Source organism: Mustelus asterias, chromosome 6 (assembly GCF_964213995.1).
Source record: "Mustelus asterias chromosome 6, sMusAst1.hap1.1, whole genome shotgun sequence".
In the NCBI taxonomy this organism is placed as follows: domain Eukaryota; kingdom Metazoa; phylum Chordata; class Chondrichthyes; order Carcharhiniformes; family Triakidae; genus Mustelus; species Mustelus asterias.
Window position 1 is genome coordinate 69,468,557 of NC_135806.1, and position 23,745 is coordinate 69,492,301.

General features: G+C 41.5%; 1 protein-coding gene across 2 annotated transcripts in view; it reads right to left on the reverse strand.

Moving 5' to 3' along the window:
- Nucleotides 1–23,338, reverse strand: part of cep78 (centrosomal protein 78) — a 59,682-nt gene extending 36,344 nt beyond the window's left edge. Inside the window, exons 1-6 of one of the 2 annotated variants that reach the window (XM_078214514.1) lie at nucleotides 23,163–23,338; nucleotides 19,129–19,201; nucleotides 18,942–19,045; nucleotides 18,622–18,796; nucleotides 11,587–11,700; nucleotides 1,672–1,736 (exon numbers count right to left, since the gene is read on the reverse strand). In XM_078214514.1, coding sequence (XP_078070640.1) covers nucleotides 1,672–1,736; nucleotides 11,587–11,700; nucleotides 18,622–18,796; nucleotides 18,942–18,959 — 372 coding nt within the window. In that variant the 5' untranslated portion in view covers nucleotides 18,960–19,045; nucleotides 19,129–19,201; nucleotides 23,163–23,338. The remainder of the gene's footprint in view (nucleotides 1–1,671; nucleotides 1,737–11,586; nucleotides 11,701–18,621; nucleotides 18,797–18,941; nucleotides 19,046–19,128; nucleotides 19,202–23,162) is intronic. The other variant, XM_078214515.1, reaches the window with a different exon arrangement.
- Nucleotides 23,339–23,745: the final 407 nt, after the last annotated feature.

The window sequence follows — 23,745 nt, forward strand, 5'->3', positions numbered from 1 at the left end:
TCATTGAGATGAGCGGTCCTCAAATTCATGATTATAAGACTTTCCAGGGGATCTATAAAATAATCCCTCTAATGGTGAGAGAAAGAAAAAACAAACACAAGAAGAATAGCAGGAAGATCAAAAAGGCATGTCTGATGCTTTGTATAAATTAATGATAGTCATATTAGTCCCACTGAGCAGCTGACAAGATGCCCATTCCCAAAGTCTCAGCTTTCTTCTTGGTGATAGGCATCTTGGATGCCCTGGTTTTTGGCAGCGCGTCTTGCATTTACCTTTGGCAGGAGGCCAGCTGCTACTGTGATACTATTTGGACTCATGCAATGAACAGGTGTCATTACAATGCTTTCTGGCCTGAGTATTTTCTTTTTATATTAATTGCTGGTTGGTTTGATTCCTGTAATTCGGGAAAAGTTGTCAATTTGACTCGCTTAAAGGGCAACATGCACAAATGAAACATCAGTGGGATACATAGCATCCTAACTTGGAAACTCATTGTCGTTCCTTCATCTTTGTTGGGTCAAAATCATGAAACTCCCACCATAACAGTATCACATGTGAACCTACACCTCATGGACCTCAGGGGTTCAAGCAGGCTGTCCACCAGCATTTATCAAAGGCAATTAGCAATGGGCCATAAACGTTGGCCTTGCCCACAATGCTCAAATTCCTTTAACATTACTTTGAACGCATAGCATGTTGGTAGAGTTACACTTAACTCTCATCTCAGATTTCTCTGGTCTGTCTCATCATTGTCTCTAACAGTGAAATTGCCACTCAAAGTAATTACATCTTTTTGTAAAGGCTTTATCAAAACACTCTTTACATGCAGCACTTTCACATTATGAGCATCATGTAACATTGCAATTTAGATAAGGTGTGGGGGTGGGGAGTATTGGTCTATGATTATCAATTTGAAAAGGGGTCCTTCAGTCAAAAAAGTGAGAACTGACTGAGCAGCCCCTAGGTTAGGTCAAGATGGCAAATTTCATGGTAGGGCACTGAGAATTGGGACAATGGAAACAGAATCATGGTGGAGCTCCAATAGATTGGGGGGGGGGGGGGCGCGGGAAGAGAAAGAAATACAAGAGGAAGCAAGTGACTGTGTAGTATAGTGCCAACTAACTTCAAGTAGCGTGAAACTACATAATAAAGAATCTTGTACAAATAAAATGCACAGAATCCTCAAGTTTGAGTTTTTAACATGATAACAATGCATAAATAATTTGTAACAAATGAATTACATAGGAATCGTACAGAAGCAAGATAAACAGGAAATGCACACTAGATGTAAGACTTTTAATATTACTGAAGGTGGTTCAGTCAGGGGGCATTTTGTAACTAAATGTGGTTCACTCCCACCCCAACCTTTAGCTATATTTTGTCTTTTATACCAATTGTATACAACAAGTTGATTGTTTTTAAAACTGGAATCTCCCTGGCTTAATATCATTAGTTATGAAAGCATGATCGAGCATAGATCTTACAGGCTCAGGCAGTGCCCCATTACTCTATGGTGCAGTGTGAGAACATTCCAAAGGGTGCACTGAAAGCAACATGCTTGGTTTGATAAGAGCAAGACTGCGTTATACAGCAATTGCGATATTAACTTAAACATTTCCTGCTGAAAAACAGTACTGAATTGTCTTTATACCAGATAAAAGAAGCTGTTACCTCAGAATTCACTCCATTTCCATTCAGTAATATTCTTTCAATAATGGATTTTGTTAAGGACCGATCTAAAGGGAAGAAAAAATGTCATTATCTGTAGTAGAAATTGTATGAACTTTACAAATTTGAACTCAATTTTATAAGGTTTTCTGAGCAGGAACACAGCATATTACCAAATAATACAATCTCATATTACCATAAAATGAGTGAAAAACCAACATATTGTAAAATGAAATGAATTGATATTTCAGCTCTCCTGTTTTCATGCTAAGTGCCCTCGCCAGCAGGAGAACACGAGCGTTTTCAAGAGCTGGCGCTGGGGGCATCCGTCAGGTGGGATTCACCCACCTGAAAGTTACTAATGAGGTCATTTCAGTGGATCCACTGGCCAGTCCCACTACTTCGAGATCAGGACGCCATTTTTAAAAGGGCATGCCAAACCTCATGCTTGGGGACAGATCCAGACCCTCTCCCCCTAACAAATGAAGCAGTGCCTCCACACTAATCAGGAGAGCACCATCAACCCCTCAGCAAAGAAGGGTATCCTCTCCTCTCCACTCCTCCACCCACTACACAGGCATGAGGATGACCTGACATTCCCCCCCCCCGCCCTCAGATTTCCCACTCAGCCCTTCTCAGTCTGCCCCTCTCCCTCTCAAACCCCCATTCAAGCCATGCATCTTGGCAATGTCAACGGTGCACTGTCTCCTTGCACCCTGGTGAGATATTAAAGAGTTAATGTCCACTGTAGAGGGCAAGGTGAACTATTGGGCTTGCAAGAATGGCAGAGAAACAGCTCATGGGAGCAAACTGACAAAACAAGATAACCACAGGCTCCAGCTTGCTGGGCAGGACTGGGGTGCGAGTTTAGCTAAGTACGTGACAATGTTCTCTTTAGCGCTAACAGATAGCGTATCTTAAAGACATTATGCTTATGTTCTGATGGATGGGGGTTGTTATTAGTAAATGCGTATTTGAATAGAATGTTCTTTCTTATGCAGCAATTCCTGTAACTACTCGTTTTTGATTGAATCAGGTGATGTGTGCTTAAGTCTCGTTTGAAATCACATCTACCTGATGCAATAGTAAAACTGTATAAACTCCGGCGCGCTTTTTGCTAACTGACTTCCAGCACTGAGTGGAAGTCAAGTAGCAAAGGTTAGCCAGCCTACATATGTAGCACAAATAAAGAACTTTGATTCTGACAACGGTTGGTGTTTGCCTTTGTATCAAGGATGGAACAGTCTCGTGAAAAACGAACATAACACTGGCACTAACACCCTGGCCTGGCGCCTTAAGACACAAAGGGGTTCAAGGAGGTAAGTTCAGTGACCATTTGCCCCTCTGCTGTTGCCAGACTGCAAGTGGAAGAGTCCCTCTAGGGTCCTGGGGGCAAGGGGTTGACTTCACCACTCTCCCCTGTGATGGGAGTCTCGTGGCTAGACTGTTCTTTCTTACCCCAGTCCAACGCCGGCATCTCCACATCATTACTGTGCTTTCTAGCCCTGGCAGAGCTGAACATCACCTGAATGATGATTTCAGGCAGCTCTGTGATCAACATCTGCATTGCTGCCTGTCAGCTGTGAAAATTTTGAAGTAAGAAGTTTAACAACACCAGGTTAAAGTCCAACAGGTTTATTTGGTAGCAAAAGCCACACAAGCTTTCGGAGCTCTAAGCCCCTTCTTCAGGTGAGTGGGAATTCTGTTCACAAACAGAGCTTATAAAGACACAGACTCAATTTACATGAATGATGGTTTGAATGCAAATACTTACAACTAATCCAGTCTTTAAGAAACAAAACAATGTGAGTGGAGAGAGCATCAAGACAGGCTAAAAAGATGTGTATTGTCTCCAGACAAGACAGCCAGTGAAACTCTGCAGGTCCACGCAACTGTGGGAGTTACAAATAGTGTGACATGAACCCAATATCCCGGTTGAGGCCGTCCTCGTGTGTGCGGAACTTGGCTATCAGTTTCTGCTCAGCGACTCTGCGCTGTCGTGTGTCGCAAAGGCCGCCTTGGAGAACGCTTACCCGAATATCAGAGGCCGAATGCCCGTGACCGAGCGCTCGACAATCACCAGGCAAGACTGTTCTCTTCCTGTTGGGGAGCACTTCAGCGGTCATGGGCATTCGGCCTCTGATATTCGGGTAAGCGTTCTCCAAGGCGGCCTTCGCGAGACACGACAGCGCAGAGTCGCTGAGCAGAAACTGATAGCCAAGTTCCACACACACGAGGACGGCCTCAACCGGGATATTGGGTTCATGTCACACTATTTGTAACTCCCACAGTTGCGTGGACCTGCAGAGTTTCACTGGCTGTCTTGTCTGGAGACAATACACATCTTTTTAGCCTGTCTTGATGCTCTCTCCACTCACATTGTTTTGTTTCTTAAAGACTTGATTAGTTGTAAGTATTCGCATTCCAACCATTATTCAGGTAAATTGAGTCTGTGTCTTTATAAGCTCTGTTTGTGAACAGAGTTCCCACTCACCTGAAGAAGGGGCTTAGAGCTCCGAAAGCTTGTGTGGCTTTTGCTACCAAATAAACCTGTTGGACTTTAACCTGGTGTTGTTAAACTTCTTACTGTGTTTACCCCAGTCCAACGCCGGCATCTCCACATCAAAATTTTGAAGGCCAGGTCTCTTTAATCTCCATGCCCCCGGTTACCTGGTAGGCTTTTAAATCACTGCAGCATTCCATTCGGAAGCAGAGATTTCCTTTTCTCCTTGTCAGAAGCTACAGGTGTGGGAGAGGAGGTGTCAATTTTACGTGTTGGAGCCTGCACAACTGTGAACTCAGCGCCAACGTATGCACACAGCTTTTACTTGGAGTTTTTGAGGCTTCCTGGCAATCTGAAACTTTTCAAACCCTCTCCTGGAAAGCCTTGATCTGTGAATTTCAAAGTTCAGCATTTTGAGAAAGACCTCCATTGACAGCTGTATTTATTTTCATTTCCCTTCACACTTGACTGCATCTCAAGTGCCTCCATTGAACTTACCAGTAATGTTAACATTCACTCTGAGCCTGAATGGCAGCCTATGGTTTATTCAAAAGGGATAAGTGGTTTGCAAAAGAGAAAGTTAAATCACTTATTCCTTTTTGAGAAACCACATTCTGTCAATCAGGCTTAGAGTGCAGTTCCCACTGGGGCCAGGTACATGGCAGGGGCTGGTGAGTTGGCCATCAGACCTATAACTAATCGGGTTGCCGCCAGCTGTTGGCAGGGACCCAACTGGGACAGGCGGCACAAGTCGGGTGAATCCCGATTACTTTGATAGCCATCGGGAATCCCGATTTTTGGCTGACGCCCCGTTCTGCAGGGCATCGGTATTCCCACTGGCTGTCTCACAAGGCTGGGAAATCCTGTCCATTAGCTCTGTTCTCTTCCCACAGACGCTGTCAGACCTGTTGAGATTTTCCAACATTTTGTTTTTGTTTCAGATTCCTGCATCCACAGTAATTTGCGTTCATCTTAGTGGATACTTTTAGAGACCAGATTACAGACTGGAAGAGAACACTGTCGTCTTGCCTCAGAAGTGGTTTGCATCCAGTCTAAACTAATGGAATTAAATTTTCCCCTCTCTGCCAGTTCTCAAAGAGCAGAGTGAAATTAATATGGTGTAGGAAGCTTGCTGTTACCTAGCTAGCTGTTGCCTTTTTACTTCTTTTTAAAAATTGGTACCTTTTAATTACTGTTGTACTTTTATAATTTAATAACATTTTCTATATTTGTGTTAACATTTTCTACAGTAAGTTTATGTCTACCATAGATTTGTAGTAGAGGATAACTCCTACTATCTTTGTTTATACTGGGGCATGAGGCATGTGCTGCTCTGCTATTGTGCTGCTTTCACGTACTCACTGTGTGATCAGCTATCGGCTGGCTGTAGAGATTTGCATTCTAATTAGCATTCTGTAACTTGATTTCTGTGTCTGTGCACTGTTGGAGAACAGAGACCACTCCATCTGACGAAGGAGCAGCAAGCTCCGAAAGCTTATGGTATTTGCTACCAAATAAACCTGTTGGACTTTAACCTGGTGTTGTGAGACTTCTTACTGTGATCAGCTAACCTCAGCTGAAACTAACTCATGAATAATACATGACCAGAGGTTCGGACTAATCAGTGTCAGCCACCTCTGGGAATGCGTTTAATGAACCAATGAATGTAAATGGGTGTTCTCTGAAATGATGTATAATATGACTGTAAAAACAATAGTGAGCGAGGAAGACTGGTGACATCATGTAAGAGAGAGAGAGAGCGAGAGGGCGAGCAAGACAGAGAAGCTGGTGCACATTTTGTAAGAGGCAAAGGAACTCCTAATAAACCCGTACATTTGTACCCGATCATAAAGTGTCAGTGAATCCTTGAATCTAACAATGGACATCCTCGTTTTAATGCTCAGCGAGTTTCAGGTATAACCCATAATTCAGAACTAATTGACCATGAAGATAAAACAGAAAAACTAGAAATCAGAATACAATGAAACCTATACATTACAGGCACTTAAGGACTTGCATTAGTTGTCCTTTATTTGCATGCATCTTTATTTTCAAAATCGGCACTGTACAAACAGTAAATAGGATACACCAAATGTGACAGGATTTACAGCATCTCTTGCAGCATTGCATCTTTTTTCCACCCTAACCTGAGATCATGCCCAACTCTGAAGTCAGCAGCAATATATGATTTCAGTTTATTTCCTGTTTGTTGGGTTTTTTCATTCATTGCCATCCCAAGGATCTTTCCCATTAAAAAATAACCTAATTCTGGGATGTGGCACATTAGCAGCTTTCAAAGGGCAAAGTGTTTGCTGTTAGATCACAGTGCCTAGAAGATCCCAGTCAAATTGGGAGTGAGGAAAGGATTATATTCTGCTGACTCCTATCTGTGGCCGTCTCCTCTCCTCCTGCAGCTTCCAATGTTTAGGGTGCTGGGGCTGGGTAGGGCATTAGTATCTCATCATTACCTGCTATCTGGTAGAGTAGGGCTGCCAACTCTGGTTGGCAGGTATCCTGGAGATTGGGTCACATGATGTTCTGACCATGTAACATTGGATATTTGGAAATCCAAACATTTGGATTTACTTTGTAAATGTTTTGCTGCCAGTAGTTAAGAATTTTTATTTGTGATTTCACAGCAACCGCTATTGTATGAGGTCCTAACAATTTCCATTAATCCATATGCACGCAGCAATGAGGGGAAACAAGAGAACCAAGAACAAAGGAAAATCTTCTATGATAACCGCCACGAGGTCCACAGGGAATCACTGATTGATCTGCCTATGGGACTCGTTGATTATGCATTCCCCAGGTAACAGGCAGTGGGCAGCCCAGCTAGAACTCATTACCCGAGCCTTTTATAAGTCAGGCTGAACTGTAGTCCCAGTCAGGGATAATTTGTGTACACCACAGTGGTCATTTTATTTCGCAAATGCTCCTTTCCAGTTAGGCTTCCTGAGTCATTACACCTTCCCTCCATCACCATTCCAAGAACCGAGTCTCCATCTATGACCCCCATGTCCTCATTCTAGTTTCCCCCTCCTACTTCTTGAAACCCGTGATTTCAGCTCCCAACCAATTTTAGACATAAATGTCACAGTTTACTCATATTAATCTTCAGTTTGATGCATATACAAGAATAAAACACTGCAAAATGACTGCTAAATATTTGGAAATTATATCATGTCTTTTTGTAATAAGAATCTCAGAGGAAAAGGTAAAATCTTAACTAAAGATCAATTATGCTGTATTATCAATACTAACAATCCTGATTAAACATTAGAAATTATGTAATGGTGACCGAAGTCTAAATTTTTTTTAAAGCTCTAAACTAACAGAACTAATAAGCACCACATTCTTTAAGGAATAATTGACCCAGTGAGTGACAATGATTAGGCGACCAAAGCAACTAGCTTGCCAATTCTTCAAAGGAAGGCCATTTCTGATTAGACAGAAACACTTGACAAGTATGTTTAAATTTATCTACATAACTATGTCACAGATTGAAAGTTACAATTCATTGATTCTTTTATAATGAACTCATTGCTATGTTACTACTGGACAAATCACGTTGCAGAATGGAACCTGGCTTGATAGATCCTAACTTCAATTTTTTTTGTGTGGAAACATGGAGGGTAGCTACTGAACAGTTATAGGAATCTGATGCACTTTTGAACAAGATGACCTATATTACACTACTCCTTCATCCACAACTATACCATATGCAGATTTGTAAGGATAATGCAAGTTACAAAATCTATCTTGTACTTTAACATTTGCACTAAGTACACAGTCCATGTAAACCAATAGGTGACCTGTGGTCAGACACACCATACTCTGGACCAAGTGACAGATTCCTCCCAAAGTAACTTCTATGGATTTCACATCAACTCCCCCCCAAATGCTTGTCACAGTGGACAAACTGGTCTCACAGAAACACTGTTTTCACATGAAGGTTTCCAATATCCACCCTCCACATGAGCATTCTGGGAATGGAGGGATACAAACAAATGGTCTAGTTGGACCAATGAGCGGCACAGGCTTGGAGGGCCGAAGGGCCTGTTTCCTGTGCTGTACTGTTCTTTGTTCTTTGTCCAAGAACCCACCTTGGAATTTCTTCCCAAACTACACTTTCATGTGGACATTTCAACGAGAATCCACCTTGAGGGTTTCAACCACTCCTTCTGATACTCCATAATTTAACTTCACTGCACAGGGCCTTGACTAAATTCCCGTTCTTGTTCCTTAAGTGCCTTCATGTGTCTTTCTTTTTTGTAAAAAATTAATTTACAGGATGTGGGCATCAATGGTAGGCGAGCATTTAGTGCCCATCTCTAACTGCCATTGAGAAGGTGGTGGTGAGCTGCCATCTTGAACCGCAGCAGTTCCTGTGATGTAGGTATACCCATTGTACTGTTAGGGAGGGAATTCCAGGATTTTAACCCAGTAACAGTGAAGAAATGGCAATATATTTCCATGTCAAGATGGTAAGCGACTTGGAGGAGAACTTCCAGGTGGAGGTAATCCCATGTGTCTGCTACCCTTGTCCTTCTAGATGGTAGAGATTGTGGGTTTGGAAGGTGCTGAGGAAGAGCCTTGGTGAGTTTCTGAAGTATATCCTGCAGATGCACACACCGCTGCCACCGTTCGTCGGAGGTGGAGGGAGTGAATGTTATTGGAAAGGGTACCAATCAAGCAGGCTGCTTTGTCCTGGATGAGGTTGAGCATTTTGAGTGTTGTTAGAGTTGCACTCATCCAGACAAATGGAGAGTATTCTGTCACATTCCTGACTTGCTCCTTGTAAATGGTGAACAGGCTTTGAGAAGTCAAAAGGTGTGTTACTCACTGAAGGCTTCCGAGCTTCTGACCTGCTCTTGTAGCCACAGTATTTATATGGCTAGTCCAGTTCAATTTCTGTTCAATGGTAACCCCCAAGATGTTGATAGTAGGGGATTCAGTGATAGTAATGCCATTGAATGTCAATAATTCCCTCTTATTGGGGAATGATCATTTCCTGGCACTTGTGTGGCGTGAATGTTACTTGCCACTTCTTAGCCCAAGCCTGAATGTTGTCCAGGTCTTGCTGCATGTGGACAGAAATATAGTCAATTAGTATCAGGGTCATTGTCAGCCATATCTTCAGGTTTGGATTCATCAGCAAATTTTCAAATTTACATATGTCAAAAGCAGTGGTCCTCATACTGACCATTGGGGGAACACCATTGTCTACCATCCTCCAGTCTGAAAAATAACTATTCATGAAGACTCCCTAGTTGAAACCATGGATCATAATTACCAGTGCGATCATGGGACAAGCAACTGGGGTGCAGACAGCAAAGTGGAGTGAAGACCACAACCAGGTCAGTCATCATCTTGTGGAATGGCAGAGCAGTTTTGAAGGGCCGAAGTCCTATGTTCCTATGAGCGACCACTCCTTCAAGACAGCAATGATAGCTATGGAGACAAAACTCGGTCCTAATAGAATTCTTGCAATGGATTGCTACAGCTCCCGGCATGCTATATGGCGAGAGTCTAGCTGGTTATCGTAAGATCTGCTGGAAGCAGCCTCCATTTTCCTGCCTTGAGTTTAATCCAATGCTGTTTGTTACATGGCCTTCAGGACACTTGTCTTTCCTGTGGCTTGTCTGCCGGCACCCTCTCACTCACCATTTCTCTTCCTGACCATCATGCTCGCTGCCTCTCCCACTCCCTCACTCTCATCTTGCTGGCCCTCTTCCATGCTCTCACTTAAAGTGATGGTTCCGGAGAGAAAAACGGCAAGTGGGACAGTTGGGGAGTGGGAGCACAGCAAAGGCAAGTGGGAATTGGGGAATGGGAGGGAAGCAGCGGCATGAGTGTCGGGGGAACAGGTACGGCAAGCCAGAGAGTTGATGAGCTGGAGACTTGGAGGAGGAAGTGACAAACTAAAGGTAGGTGGTAAATTGAAAGAGTTAGCAACTGAAATGGATGTGAAGGCATTGGAGAGAGTACAGAGAAGATTAAAGAATGATTCCAGGGATAAACAACTGTAGTATGAGGATAGATTGGAGTGGTTAAGTCTGCTTTCCTTGGAGAAAAGAAGGCCGAGAGGAGACTTGACAGAGGTATTCAAGATCCTGAGGGGTATGGACAGGGTGGATAGGGAGAAATGTTCCCTCTCAAGAACTAGAGAATGCAGGTTGAAAGTAATGGGAAAAAGGAGAAGTGATGGGAAATAAACATTTTTCAACCAGAGGGTGGTTGGAACGAATTTCCTGACAGGATGGTGGAGGCAAGTTTGATCGAGGTATCCAAAAGGAAATTGGATCGCTATCTGAAAAGATTGAATGTGCCAGGTTACGGGGATATGGCAAGTGAGCAGGATTAGGTAGAATGTGCTTTCAGAAAGCCAGTGATCAGCTGAATGGCTTCCTTCTGCATTGTGTTAGGAAATAGAGGTAGTTTTAAGTAAGTTATTTTTGTATTTGTTTAAAGTTTATTATTGTCACAAGTATGCTCACATTAATACTGCAAAGAAGTTGCTGTGAAAATCCCCTAGTCGCTACATTCCGGCACCTGTTCGGGTACACTGAGGGAAAATTTAGCATGGCCAATGTACCAAACCAGCGCATCTTTTGGATTGTGGGAGGAAACCAGAGCACCCGGAGGAAACCCACGCAGTCACGAGAGAATGTGCAGACTTCACACAGACAGTGAGCTAAGCCAGGAATTGAACCCGGGTCCCTGATACTGTGAGGCAACAATGCTAACCACTGTGCCATCGTGCCACCAACCATGGGTGTTACCAAGAAGATATGACTTTGAAAAAAGAATCCAAGGATGTTAAATTGTTAACTTGCTGATTTTAGAAAATAGTTTAAAATATTGGTACAAATTAAACCATATATCACTTTTAAACTGCTAACTCATCCTGCTTCTGTAATTTTTTCTAACTTTAGTATGTACAACCTGGTCTGGCTGCATGTTGTAATACACCTATTGAATTGACCTAGATGCATCTCCAGCACATCCAAGTGTAAAACATTTGACAAAATGGCAATTGTTAGTCCTGTAGTACATAAACCTGTTCACTTCACGTACAAGGTCTAAGTTGTGGTTCACAGCAGTTATAAGCCAGCCAGCACAAGGAATGTTGTGAGGAAACTCAAATTGTAATGAGAGGTTTTCTTTTTGAGAGAAGTTCAAAATAAAAGTAAAACATACTGCAGATTCTACACTGCACTATATTTACAAATTATGCCAAAGATATCTGAACGTTAGTAAAATAGTACAGCATTTGTCATCAACTACTTTGCCTTATTTTCACTATGGCCAAATGTGAAGAGGCATTCCGGCACATAAAAAATGTAATTATTAAAACACAAAAAAAGTTACACAAACATACAAAGCAAATTCACTTCTGATATAAAACTCACCGATTAATGGGTTTTTTCTAACATCCAAAACAATTAACATACTACTGGTCTGCAAGATATCAAGCAAAGCTTTGGCTCCTTTATCAGAAATTCCACACTGCTGCAAATCAAGGGCTGTAATAAAAAAACAATTTCAATAAATTTATTTCATATCAAATATGAAGCAACACTTAAGCCAACTTTTTCCAACTAGAGGCAACATTAACATAGCATTTCTAACACACAGAAATAGGCTATTTTGCCTATACGCCAAAAAAGCCTCCTCCCACCCTTCTGCATCTGACTCCATTAACACATCTTTCTATTCCTTTCTCTCTAATGTATTTACCCCCAAATGCATCTATGCTACTTGCCTCAACTGCTCCTTGTGGCAGCATGTTACATATTCTAACTAGTCTACTGAATCCACTGTTGGATTATTAAGTAACTTTATTACTATATTTAAAGGCCCCTAATTATGGTCTCAGTTGCAAGTGAAACATCTTACCCCATCTATCCTTTTAACAATCTCTATCAGGTCATCTCTAAGTCTTCTCCTTTCTAGGGAAAAGAGCCCCAGCCTGTTTGATCTTCTTGATACCAGCACTGAGGTGAATCTGGTTTGCATCTTCTTCAATGCTTCTCTATCTTTTTTATAACATGGAAACTAGAACTCCATATTATAAAAATACTTCACAAATACTTTAAGGTTCTATACACATTTAGCACAACTTTCCTGCTTTTCCATTCAATTCCACTAGAAATGAACTCCAGTGCTTCATTTGCTTGTGTCTCTAAACTCCAAATCCCTCTGCTCCCCACCTCATTTAGACACTTATTTTTCAAGGAGTATGTGTTCTCCTTATTGTTCCTACCAAAACGTACCAATTTGTGCCTGTATTCCAGTCCATTTGGCAATTACATAGCTATTCTTTCAACTTTAGTAATGTCTTCCAGAATTTCATCACAGTCCTCTTGGTGTCATTTGCAAATTTTAAAATTGTAGTCCTGATTCCAAGGTCAAAATCTTTTGGTAGTACCAGAACTTGAAAATTGCTGAAAGAAAAGAGCTTTGACATGTCTCTTTTTTCAGCAACACTCAAGATCCAAATATTTTATGTAAATAAACAGCAGTGGTCCTATCACTGATTCTTGTCGAACATCTCTTGGCCTCTTTTGCCAGTTTGAGTAACTACCTTTAACCTCTACACTGCTTTTTGCTTTGTAGCCAGAATGCTATTCATCCTGCTACCTGTCCCATAATCCCATATGTTCTGACCTTAATCATGAATCCACATATGGTACCAGACATAAGACCTTTGAGAGATAAAAGTATATTAAGGCGATGCATTATCTTTACTGTTATTTGCACACCACATCTAAATATGTAACCATGAGACAGAAGTGTAGAACACTTCAACACCAGTAACACTATATTAAGCCAAAACAGTTTGTTGTAAAATTATGCAGATATTTTCATCATAAAAAGTTAATCATGCAAAATGTCGAAATATTTTAACTTTGGTTCGACAAGAGATGATGGTCAGCTTCATATACTTAACAGCTCCCAAAATCAACAAAACTATTCAGCAGTAAATCAGCCTCCAGCAGTATTCCTATTGGGTGTCAAGTCCAATTTTCACATCAAGAAAGCACACGAGGGGGGTGGTGCAGCACGCAACAGCAGTGGCAGCCATCTACCATAGATGTCATCGAGGTGCAGTAAAATATACAAGGAACTTAAATTAATTACTCTCAACATGTTAATTGCTTTAATAAGTTCTTTCAAGAATAATTCAGCTAATCCAAGTCTCCTACAATTTCACTATAGTCCTGCAAATGTTATCTTCAGGTGTTTGGCCAATTCACTTTTGAAATCTATGCTTGAATCTGCCTCCACAATTCTCAGTCTGTGTAGTCCAGATCCTATCAACTTGCTGCTTGAAAAGTAAACCAGACTTTTCAGTCAGCCATGCCCCTGCCATCCAATCACAAAGAATTCTCATTTCACACACCTCCACCACCTTCCACCCACGGTTGCAGCTCTAGTTTCAAGTAGAGTGGGAAGGCCAAGTGCTGAAGTGTGACTGAAGTGAAATTACACCCCCTTTTTCATCATGAACTGAAGGTATGCCTCTAAGGTCTGCTTTCAGTTCAGTGACTTACAGTTTTCAAAATGTCCCTGTCACACCCAACAGTGTTCAATTCCCATGCCCCTAACCCTACACAATATTCATCAGTCTCCCCTGCCTCTTGACAATGTTTGTGCCCCCACACCACTCAACAATGCTCATGTTTTCCCCTCGCCAGCCCTGACAGTCCTCACCTTCCCCCCCACCCCACCATGCCAGCCCAACAGTGCTCAATTGTGAACTGTACAGATTTCTATGGGTACTGGAGTGCTTTGACACCATTGGCTCTACTCAAATTTAAATTTTAATAAATTTTATCACTAGATATATCAATGACATTTTCTTCCTTTGTACTCATGGTGAACAATCACTGAAACAACTATATGATGACATCAACAAGTTCCATCCCACCATCAGACTCACCATGGACTACTCTCTGGAATCGGTTGCATTCTTGGACACACGCATGTCCATTAAGGACGGTCACCTCAGCACCTCACTGTACCGCAAGCCCACGGATAACCTCACGATGCTCCACTTCTCCAGTTTCCACCCTAAACACATTAAAAAAGCCATCCCCTACGGACAAGCCCTCCGTATACACAGGATCTGCTCGGATGAGGAGGATCGCAACAGACACTTCCAGATGCTGAAAGATGCCCTCATAAGAACAGGATATGGCGCTCGACTCATCAATCGACAGTTCTGACGCTCCACAGCGAAAAACCGCACTGACCTCCTCAGAAGACAAACACGGGACTCGGTGGACAGAGTACCCTTCGTCGTCCAGTACTTCCCCGGAGCGGAGAAGCTACAACATCTCCTCCGGAGCCTTCAACATGTCATTGATGAAGACAAACATCTCACCAAGGCCATCCCCACACCCCCACTTCTTGCCTTCAAACAAACGCACAACTTCAAACAGACCATTGTCTGCAGCAAACTACCCAGCCTTCAGGAGAACAGTGACCACGACACCACACAACCCTGCCACAGCAACCTCTGCAAGATGTGCTGGATCATCGACACGGATGCCATCATCTCACGTGACAACACCATCTACCAGGTACACAGTACCTACTCTTGCAACTCGGCCAACGTTGTCTACCTGATACGCTGCAGGAAAGGATGTCCCGAGGCATGGTACATTGGGGAAACCATGCAGACGCTATGACAACGGATGAATGAACACCGCTCGACAATCACCAGGCAAGACTGTTCTCTTCCTGTGGGGGAGCACTTCAGCGGTCACGGGCATTCAGCCTCTGATCTTCGGATAAGCGTTTTCCAAGGCGGCCTTCACGACACACAACAGCGCAGAGTCGATGAGCAGAAATTGATAGCCAAGTTCTGCATGAGGACGGCCAAAACCAGGATGTTGGATTTATGTCACACTATCAGTAACCCCCACAGCTTGCCTCCTGGACTTGCAGAATCTCACTGACTGTCCTGTCTGGAGACAATACACATCTCTTTAACCTGTGCTTAATGCTCCCTCCACTCACATTGTCTGTATCTTTAAGACCTGGTTGGCTGTAGAGATTCGCATTCTAATCAGTATTCTGTAACTTGATTTAGTGTCTCTGTGCCCTGTTTGAGAGCAGATTTCCACTCCATCTGACGAAGGAGCAGCGCTCCGAAAGCTAATGGCAATTGCTACCAAATAAACCTGTTGGACTTTAACCTGGTGTTGTTAAAACTCTTACTGTGTTTACCCCAGTCCAACGCCGGCATCTCCACATCATGACTAAATTTTATCTGCCACGTGTGCCTATCCCACCAGCCTATATACAATTGAAGTCCATCAACTACCCTCCTCACAGTTCATAATATTTTCAACTTTTGTGTTATCTGTAGATTTTGAAAATGTGTCATGTACGCCCAAGTTTAATATAATTAATATCTATAAACACCAATAAAAGCAGTAGGCCTAGTACTGACCCCTGCAGAATACATTCCTCCAGTCCGCAAAACAACTCCTTGCAGCTACTTTGTTTCCTGTCACTCAATCAGCAGTGAACGTTTTGCACAATGAACCACTCATACTGTGAATATTACCCACCAAAAACAATTTTGATTGGTGTTGGAGAGAATATTTTCAACTGTCTTAGCACCAGGGTGAAGAATTGTGATCAAAGCAAAAAAAAATGCAGATGCTGGAAATCAAACATGAAACATTGAAAAGTTAAGCAGCTTAGTTAGGATCTGTGGCGGGAACAGTTAAGTAAATGTTGTCACAGACAATTTTTAAAGTGTTACTTTTTTTGCAAATGATCAAATATATTTGTACGTTGATTTGTGTATTTCTTACCCTCAAGTCAGTTTTAAGTAACCCAGAAGCAAACTTTTATATTTGAAAAGGAGACAGGTAGTTTATTTTTCTACATCCTCTGCCCTGGAGGTTCATAAAATAATGACATCTCACTGACACTCACACAAAAAGAGTTACCAATGAAAATAAAATCAGTAATTATAAAAATGGAATTTAACTCAGTCTCTTTTTCGGTGAAAGCCTGTCAGTTCATAGTTAGGTTGTTATGTTATCTGAAGTGAAGGCTTTGAAGTTGCAGAGATGCCTCAACAGCTGTGATGGTTCCTAAAGTTGATCTGCCAGAAGATGGGTTTCTCAGGTAGGTTAAAAACTGGAACAGGGCAGAGGAGAGAGGGGTTCTTTATCTCTCTTTCAAGAGTAAGGTGTGGCTTTTCAACAGCCTAGTTGATAACAACAGTGTAATGGCTTTGCTTGTCAACCTCGATCATTGAAAGTGTGACTCAATGAAGGTTACACTCTGAAGTCAGTTTGAGCATTATAAGATCCGTTAGCAAAGAGCAAAGATGGTCAATGAATCATGTGACATCACATCACTATCAAGTCTTGGTCCAAACAGATATTGGGGTAATCCCATTAGACAGATGGATTCTTCTCCCACCTGTAGAATTTTGTCTATCTCCTGGTCTGACAAACATTGAGCCAATATCAGAAAAGGTATCATTGCCCTCTTTGAGCAAGAGAGCCATCTTGATATTCAGTCTTTAAAAATAAAATGTGGTCTTTAAAAAGATAATTTTTTTAAGGGTCACATTATCATCATGTCAGTATAGCCATGACATTCTACTTGGCCCATTGCACCTCTCTGATATTAATATTCATAGAATCATAGAATCCCTACAGTGCAGAAGGAGGCCATTTGGCCCATCGAGCCACCACCACAACAATCCCACCCAGGCCCTATCCCTGTAACCCCACATGTTCACCCTGCTAATCCCCCGACACTAAGGGTCAATTTAGCATGGTCAATCAAACTAACCCGCACATCTTTGGACTGTGGAAGGAAACCAGAGCACCTGGAGAAAACCCATGCAGAAATGGGGAGAATTTACAAACACAGTCACTAAGGCCGGAATCGAACCCAGGTCCCAGGCACTGTGAGATAACAGTGCTAACCACTGTGTCACCGTGCAAATCACCATATTGATTATGTGGGGCATGTGCATTGGCATTTCAGGTTGGTGCTTGGGATGAGTATCCTGCATTGGAAAACATTGCTGCCACTGTTTATATTCTTCACCTGAGCTGCTGCAGCCCGTCTCAAACTCTTCTTATTTTCTACATCTCATAAATAACTAATTTCGCATTTTGTCTATTTCTGACGTTAAGAGCACTTCAGCCATTTAACTATTTCCCACTTAAATACACATTATTTTGCTTTGTGTCTGCACACGTGAGAACTTGTGTGTCTGTATTTCCTTTCTACTTCCTTGGGTTCCATTCCATTATATATTCTGCTTACCTGCTAACTTTCCAGTTCTGGTGGCTAGTCTAATTTGTAATGTTAACATACCTATTCTCTCCACAGGTGTTAATTGATGTATTTACAGGATCCATATTGTTGTTCACATGTATTCACTGGTGTTTTTTCAGCTTCCCTGAATCACAAATCTTTTCTCCTTTTGAATTCCCTTGGGCCACATATTAGCAATAGCTTGAGTAGTCGGCAAGCCTCTACCAATACGACTTTGCAATAAGTAGTGCTCAAGAGCAAGTTTAAAATTCGAAACCCGATTTTCCCGATTAGCCAGCATTTCTGTGGGGTGGGTGGAAATGGGGGTGCTGTGGCCCTTGAAATAGGAGAACTATTTAGAATTAGAAATTGAAAACCATTATAATCTCCAGACTCCACACAAAAGCCCTACATATATAACCAGTTTCCAGCAAAGGATTTACTTGAAAAAGGATTCTCTTTCATACACATCTGTTCTGTATAATCACACTTCATAGCATTTGATTTATTGATGGTCTGCTATAGGGCTCCTGTTGCGTCTCTTACTTTGCTGTTCTTGCTCTGTATACTACCACCCTGGACTGATTCAAGGATAAACATAAACTTTCTCAGCCCTGTCAACAAAAAAAGATTAGGAGTAAGAGCAATACAGGTTGGAAATCAAGTTAAACATTTGGAGTTTCTATTTAATGAAAATAGGATAACATAGCGAACAGGTCATTTGTTTTCTTGCTAAATTGCCAAGGACCAGCTCATTTTTTTTGTGTGGGACAGAGCCAAATCCTATATCCATTTGATATCAGCATAGCCAAATTAGGAATCAGAAGCTGGAACACAGCCGATTTCCCTTCTCCCTCACACAGACACTCTCAACTCAATCGCAAACCAGCTAAGATTAGCAAATTCGGCAGGCTAAAGGTTAATTCTGGGAATTTCCTAATCTTCATCATTCATCCCACTGGCCCACTGGGATACCATAGTTACATTTCAAAACCAAATGAGCAATCAGTTACACTGGACAGGAGTAAACAAGAGACTGTTGATCCTGTATATTTATTTTCAAACCAAAAGAAATTCACACCTTTACATTTAAAATTCATCTGCATATCAAAAACAGCAATAATTGTTTCAGCTCAACATACCTTTAAGCCAAAGGTCATCTTTGAGGGCATCTGCAAAGGCAGTAGCTCCAATATCACCAATTAGTGTATTACAATTCATGGTAATGCGACGCAAACCAGTCATACAATCTAGATCAGGACGCCTGTAACGAAGACTCTCTGCCCAGACTTGACTATGTCTTTTTGTTGCTTGATGCTGTATAAAACAGAAGCACATGGCCTTTATAGTACTGCATTAGTTTATAATTACCACGTTAAGACAAATTCTTATGTTTGATTGCTTTGTGATTTAAAACCGTTTTAAAAAAGCATCTCTGAAGCAACAGAAATTAAAAACCCACCTTAATAATGTTGGTCATGTGCTCTGCTCCACGCCATGTTAAGTTACAGCCTGTGAAGTTAACTGTTTTGATGGTTGCAGAATTCTTCACACTCTCGCAAATGACTACAGAAAAAAATTTAGATTTTACAAATGTGAAAAATTATGAACTACCTGGTAATAGAAATCTGGTAGAAACAGCAACTTACTTTTCAGTCCATCGTCTCCTATTGGACAATAAGCTAATGAAAGGTTCTGTAGTGTTTTGGTCCTGGATAAACCCTAAAGAATTGCACATGACATTAACAATTAATATATCAAGAGGCAATTATGGATGGATATTGTATAAAAAGTATATTAACATTCTGTGGTTGATGGATTTAACGAAATATTCATATTGTCCAATTTTCTCCTTTGTATCAACTACCAATTACCATTTGATAAACCTAGTTATTTGATTTGTTTTTATTTTAGTTGAGCAATTTATGAGCTTTTGAAGACTTTGGTCCCAGTCGGATCAGGAAAGTAGGGAGAAAGCAAGAGCTGGAAAGGAGGATGTTCTGCTATAATTAACAGCAGGACCTCATGAGCATTTTTTAATTCTGTTTCCTGCCCAGCAGCCCTGACCAGGCAAGAAAGCCTGCCCCATTGTAAACCCAATCACAGCCATTAAATTCAAATGGCTCTCAAAAGTTGAGGAAAGCAGCCTTATTTAAAATTAATGAGCTTATTCAGAAGGAGTTTTAACAACACCAGGTTAAAGTCCAACAGGTTTATTTGGTAGCAAATACCATTAGCTTTCGGAGCTCTGCTCCATTCAGAAGAACAGTTACTTGGCTATCCCCAAACCAATAATCAATTGCACCCCCCGCCCCCCTGTCAAAGGCAAGCCTAAAATATCTTCCAGAGACTACTTGGCAGGAACATAACTCCACTGGCACTCTCTAGCATCCAACACAAAGGACGATTATTCATATGTCAGCCTTAGCAGTAATAGTCACAATCATTCAATCAGAGCTGCGTTACAATCATTTATTGTCCGAATATTTACATACAGGTAATTTCAATAGGTACAAAGAACAGAAAACATAGTTGTTTTTCCCTTGCCAACCCAAGATACTGTCCCTGCCAAAATCAGCAAACTCCACACAGATCGGAGAAGATTATAAGCAATGAATGTCCTGTTCTAACTTGCTGAGCAAATCAAATATGTGTTATCAGAGAGAGCACATTATAATTATTAATATTTTGGTGTGAATGTCAAATGACTTGGAGCACACTAACTGGAAAAAGCATCAGCGATCCACAAAAGTCACAGAAAAGATGTGCAATGCATCAAATGCATCCAGGACTAAATTTTTACATTGTGATTTTGTTTTAATGTCAGACAGCAGCTTTTTGAGCTTCAATAATGAATATTTTCAAAAAAGTTACTGTTTCACAATCACTCCATTTGGACTTTTAGCTAACTGAGCCAACAGAGAAGGTATTTCAGATTTTGAAATAAATTTATGGAATAGGTAGAGAGAAATGGTTCCACTGGTTGGGGAGTACAGGACTAGAAGATGTGAGCTTAAAATCAGAACATTTCCATGCTGAGGAGATTAAGTGTTCTAGTCATGCAAAGGCTGGAAGAAGTGAGGAACACTTCCAAAAAAAGTAAATGCTAGCTCAAAATCCGAAATCGAAAGATTTTTTTGCTGGACAAAGGTTTCAAGATACGTGGAGCCAAGGCACATGGTTGGAATTAAGATATATTTATATATGGAGTTACAGAAGATGTTCAACAAAGTATCACACAAGAGGCTTATTAAAACTGAAACTCACGGAATTAAAGGGAAAGTGGAGATAAAATTGACTCACTGATGGATGGATGCTTTTCTGACCGTGGAAGTGGTTTCCTGTGCTCTTCCCCAAGGATCAGTTTTAGGTCCATAACTCTCCAATTTTTATAAATGACAGACTCAGTATAGAGCAGCATTATAAAGTGTGCAGATGGCATAAACCTTGGCAATAGTGACTTGGGCAAATGAAGGTTAATTAAAGAAAGCCAGCACAGATTTGTTAAGAGCAAATCCTGTTTAACAACCTTGGTTGAGTTTTTGATGAGATGACAGAAGGTTGGTGAGGTGTATAAAGACTTCCAAAAGGCATTACGTACAATGCTGCACAACAGATTTGGGAGCACAGTGAAAGCTCATGGAATAAAAGGGACAGTAGCAACATGGATATGAGATTGATGAGTGACAGGAAACCATAGAAGTGAATAGCTGTTTTAAAGACTGGAAGGTTTATAGTGCAGTTACCCAATGATCTCCATTAGGATCCCTGCTCTTCTTGATAGGTGGCTCTCAGTGAATTGCTTCTTCAGAGACCCAGCACATGCGTGCCGAGCTATGTAGTCTTCTTCTGAGCTGTAACTTTGTTTGATTCTATGATAGAATCGCCCGGATGACTGACAGGATGGTGAAATGGGCAGATGGGTAACAGATGAAGTTTAATGAAAAGAGCTGTGAAGTGATAAAGTTTGAGAGAACTAATATGGAAAGAGAATATGCTATAAATAGCACAATGTTGAAAGACATTGAAGGGCAGGGAAGCTTTGGTGTCCATACAGATAAAGAACAAAGAACAGTACAGCACAGGAAACAGGCCCTTCGGCCCTCCAAGCCTGTGCCGCTCCTTGGTCCAACTAGACCAATCGTTTGTATCCCTCCATTCCCAGGCTGCTCATGTGACTATCCAGGTAAGTCTTAAACGATGTCAGCGTGCCTGCCTCCACCACCCTACTTGGCAGCGCATTCCAGGCCCCCACCACCCTCTGTGTAAAAAACGTCCCTCTGATATCCGAGTTATACTTCGCCCCTCTCACCTTGAGCCCGTGACCCCTCGTGATCGTCACCTCCGACCTGGGAAAAAGCTTCCCACTGTTCACCCTATCTATACCCTTCATAATCCTGTACGCCTCTATTAGATCTCCCCTCATTCTCCGTCTTTCCAAGGAGAACAACCCCAGTTTACCCAATCTCTCCTCATAGCTAAGACCCTCCATACCAGGCAACATCCTGGTAAACCTTCTCTGCACTCTCTCTAACGCCTCCACGTCCTTCTGGTAGTGCGGCGACCAGAACTGGACGCAATACTCCAAATGTGGCCTAACCAGCGTTCTATACAGCTGCATCATCAGACTCCAGCTTTTATACTCTATACCCCGTCCTATAAAGGCAAGCATACCATATGCCTTCTTCACCACCTTCTCCACCTGTGTTGCCACCTTCAAGGATTTGTGGACTTGCACACCTAGGTCCCTCTCTGTGTTTCTATACTCCTGATGACTCTGCCATTTAATGTATAACTCCTCCCTACATTATTTCTTCCAAAATGCGTCACTTCGCATTTATCTGGATTAAACTCCATCTGCCACCTCTCCGCCCAATTTTCCAGCCTATCTATATCCTGCTGTATTGCCCAACAATGCTCTTCACTATCCGCAAGTCCAGATATGGATTATCTGGATTTATAATGAGGGAAATAGAATATAAAAGCAAAGGGAACATGCTGGAATTGCAATACTCAGTGTTCAGATCGAAGATTGTGGACAAATCTGGTCACCACACTTCAGGCAAGATTCAACGGTCTGAAAAAGGGTACAGAGCAGGTTTACCAAAATGTTGACAGATATGAGGTAATTCAGTTATGTGGAAAGGTTGAAAAAATTGGTCCGTTTTCCAAGAAACAGGGCAGATCAAGAGATGATCTTACAGACAAACATTATCAACATGGAGCCTTGACAGAAATATAGAGAAAATATATTCTTTGATATATCTCAGCTTTGACAAAGGGTCATCTGGACTCGAAACGTCAGCTCTTTTCTTTCCTTACAGATGCTGCCCGACCTGCTGAGATTTTCCAGCATTTTCTCTTTTGGTTTCAGATTCCAGCATCCGCAGTAATTTGCTTTTATTTTGAAAGAGAGTCGACAGGTACTTGAGGATAAGAAATTTTTAGGGTTACAGGGAAGAAAGGAGGGGGGATTGGGACTGTTCTTTCAAAAAGCCAACAAAGGCACACTGGGCCAAATGGTTTCCTTTTGTGCTGTAAGTTTTTAACCATTCTTTGATCAAGGTAGCAAATACATCACTTATGTCAAGAATGATCTTGAACAGATTGCAACAGGTAATTAACAAATGTTACTGATATGTTTTTCTACGGTAATGCAGCTTTTCAATTAATGCTTTCTCACCTTTGTTAATACTATAAGATCTCTGTGCCTCAAAGGTAATCCTTGTAATTCCAAAGATTTTAGAGCACTGGAAACACTTAGACAATCTCTAATTGACTTGCAGAGTTGAATTGTGAAGTCTTTTGACCGGATGGCTGGTATGCGTTTTCTGTAGTGCTGTTTATACCTTTCACTCCCTTTAGAAAACAAAGACAAAGAAAAAAAAAGTCCTAAAACACAAATATTTACATGCAATTTGCCTGCAACCAGCTCTGTAAACACAATTAACTCATGAATCCGGTTCTTCATGCCTCCTGTTTACCCATCAGATCTCCTAAACCAAGGAAGCCCACCCTGCACGGTTGAAGTCCTGTGGTGGGACTTTAACCCACTATCTTCAAGCCTTTCATGAAATTTCATCAAAAATCATATGAGAACCTAGGTACAACATATCTTCTGGCTTCATCTCACTCTATTGCATACCATTGTCCTTCATTTATTAATCCAACTTCACCTTAAAAACATTCTTGCTATCCACCTTAAGTATTCCATGTAGCTGCAGAAGTCCGTTTATCATTTTTTTTAAAGTGGGCACTAACTTCAT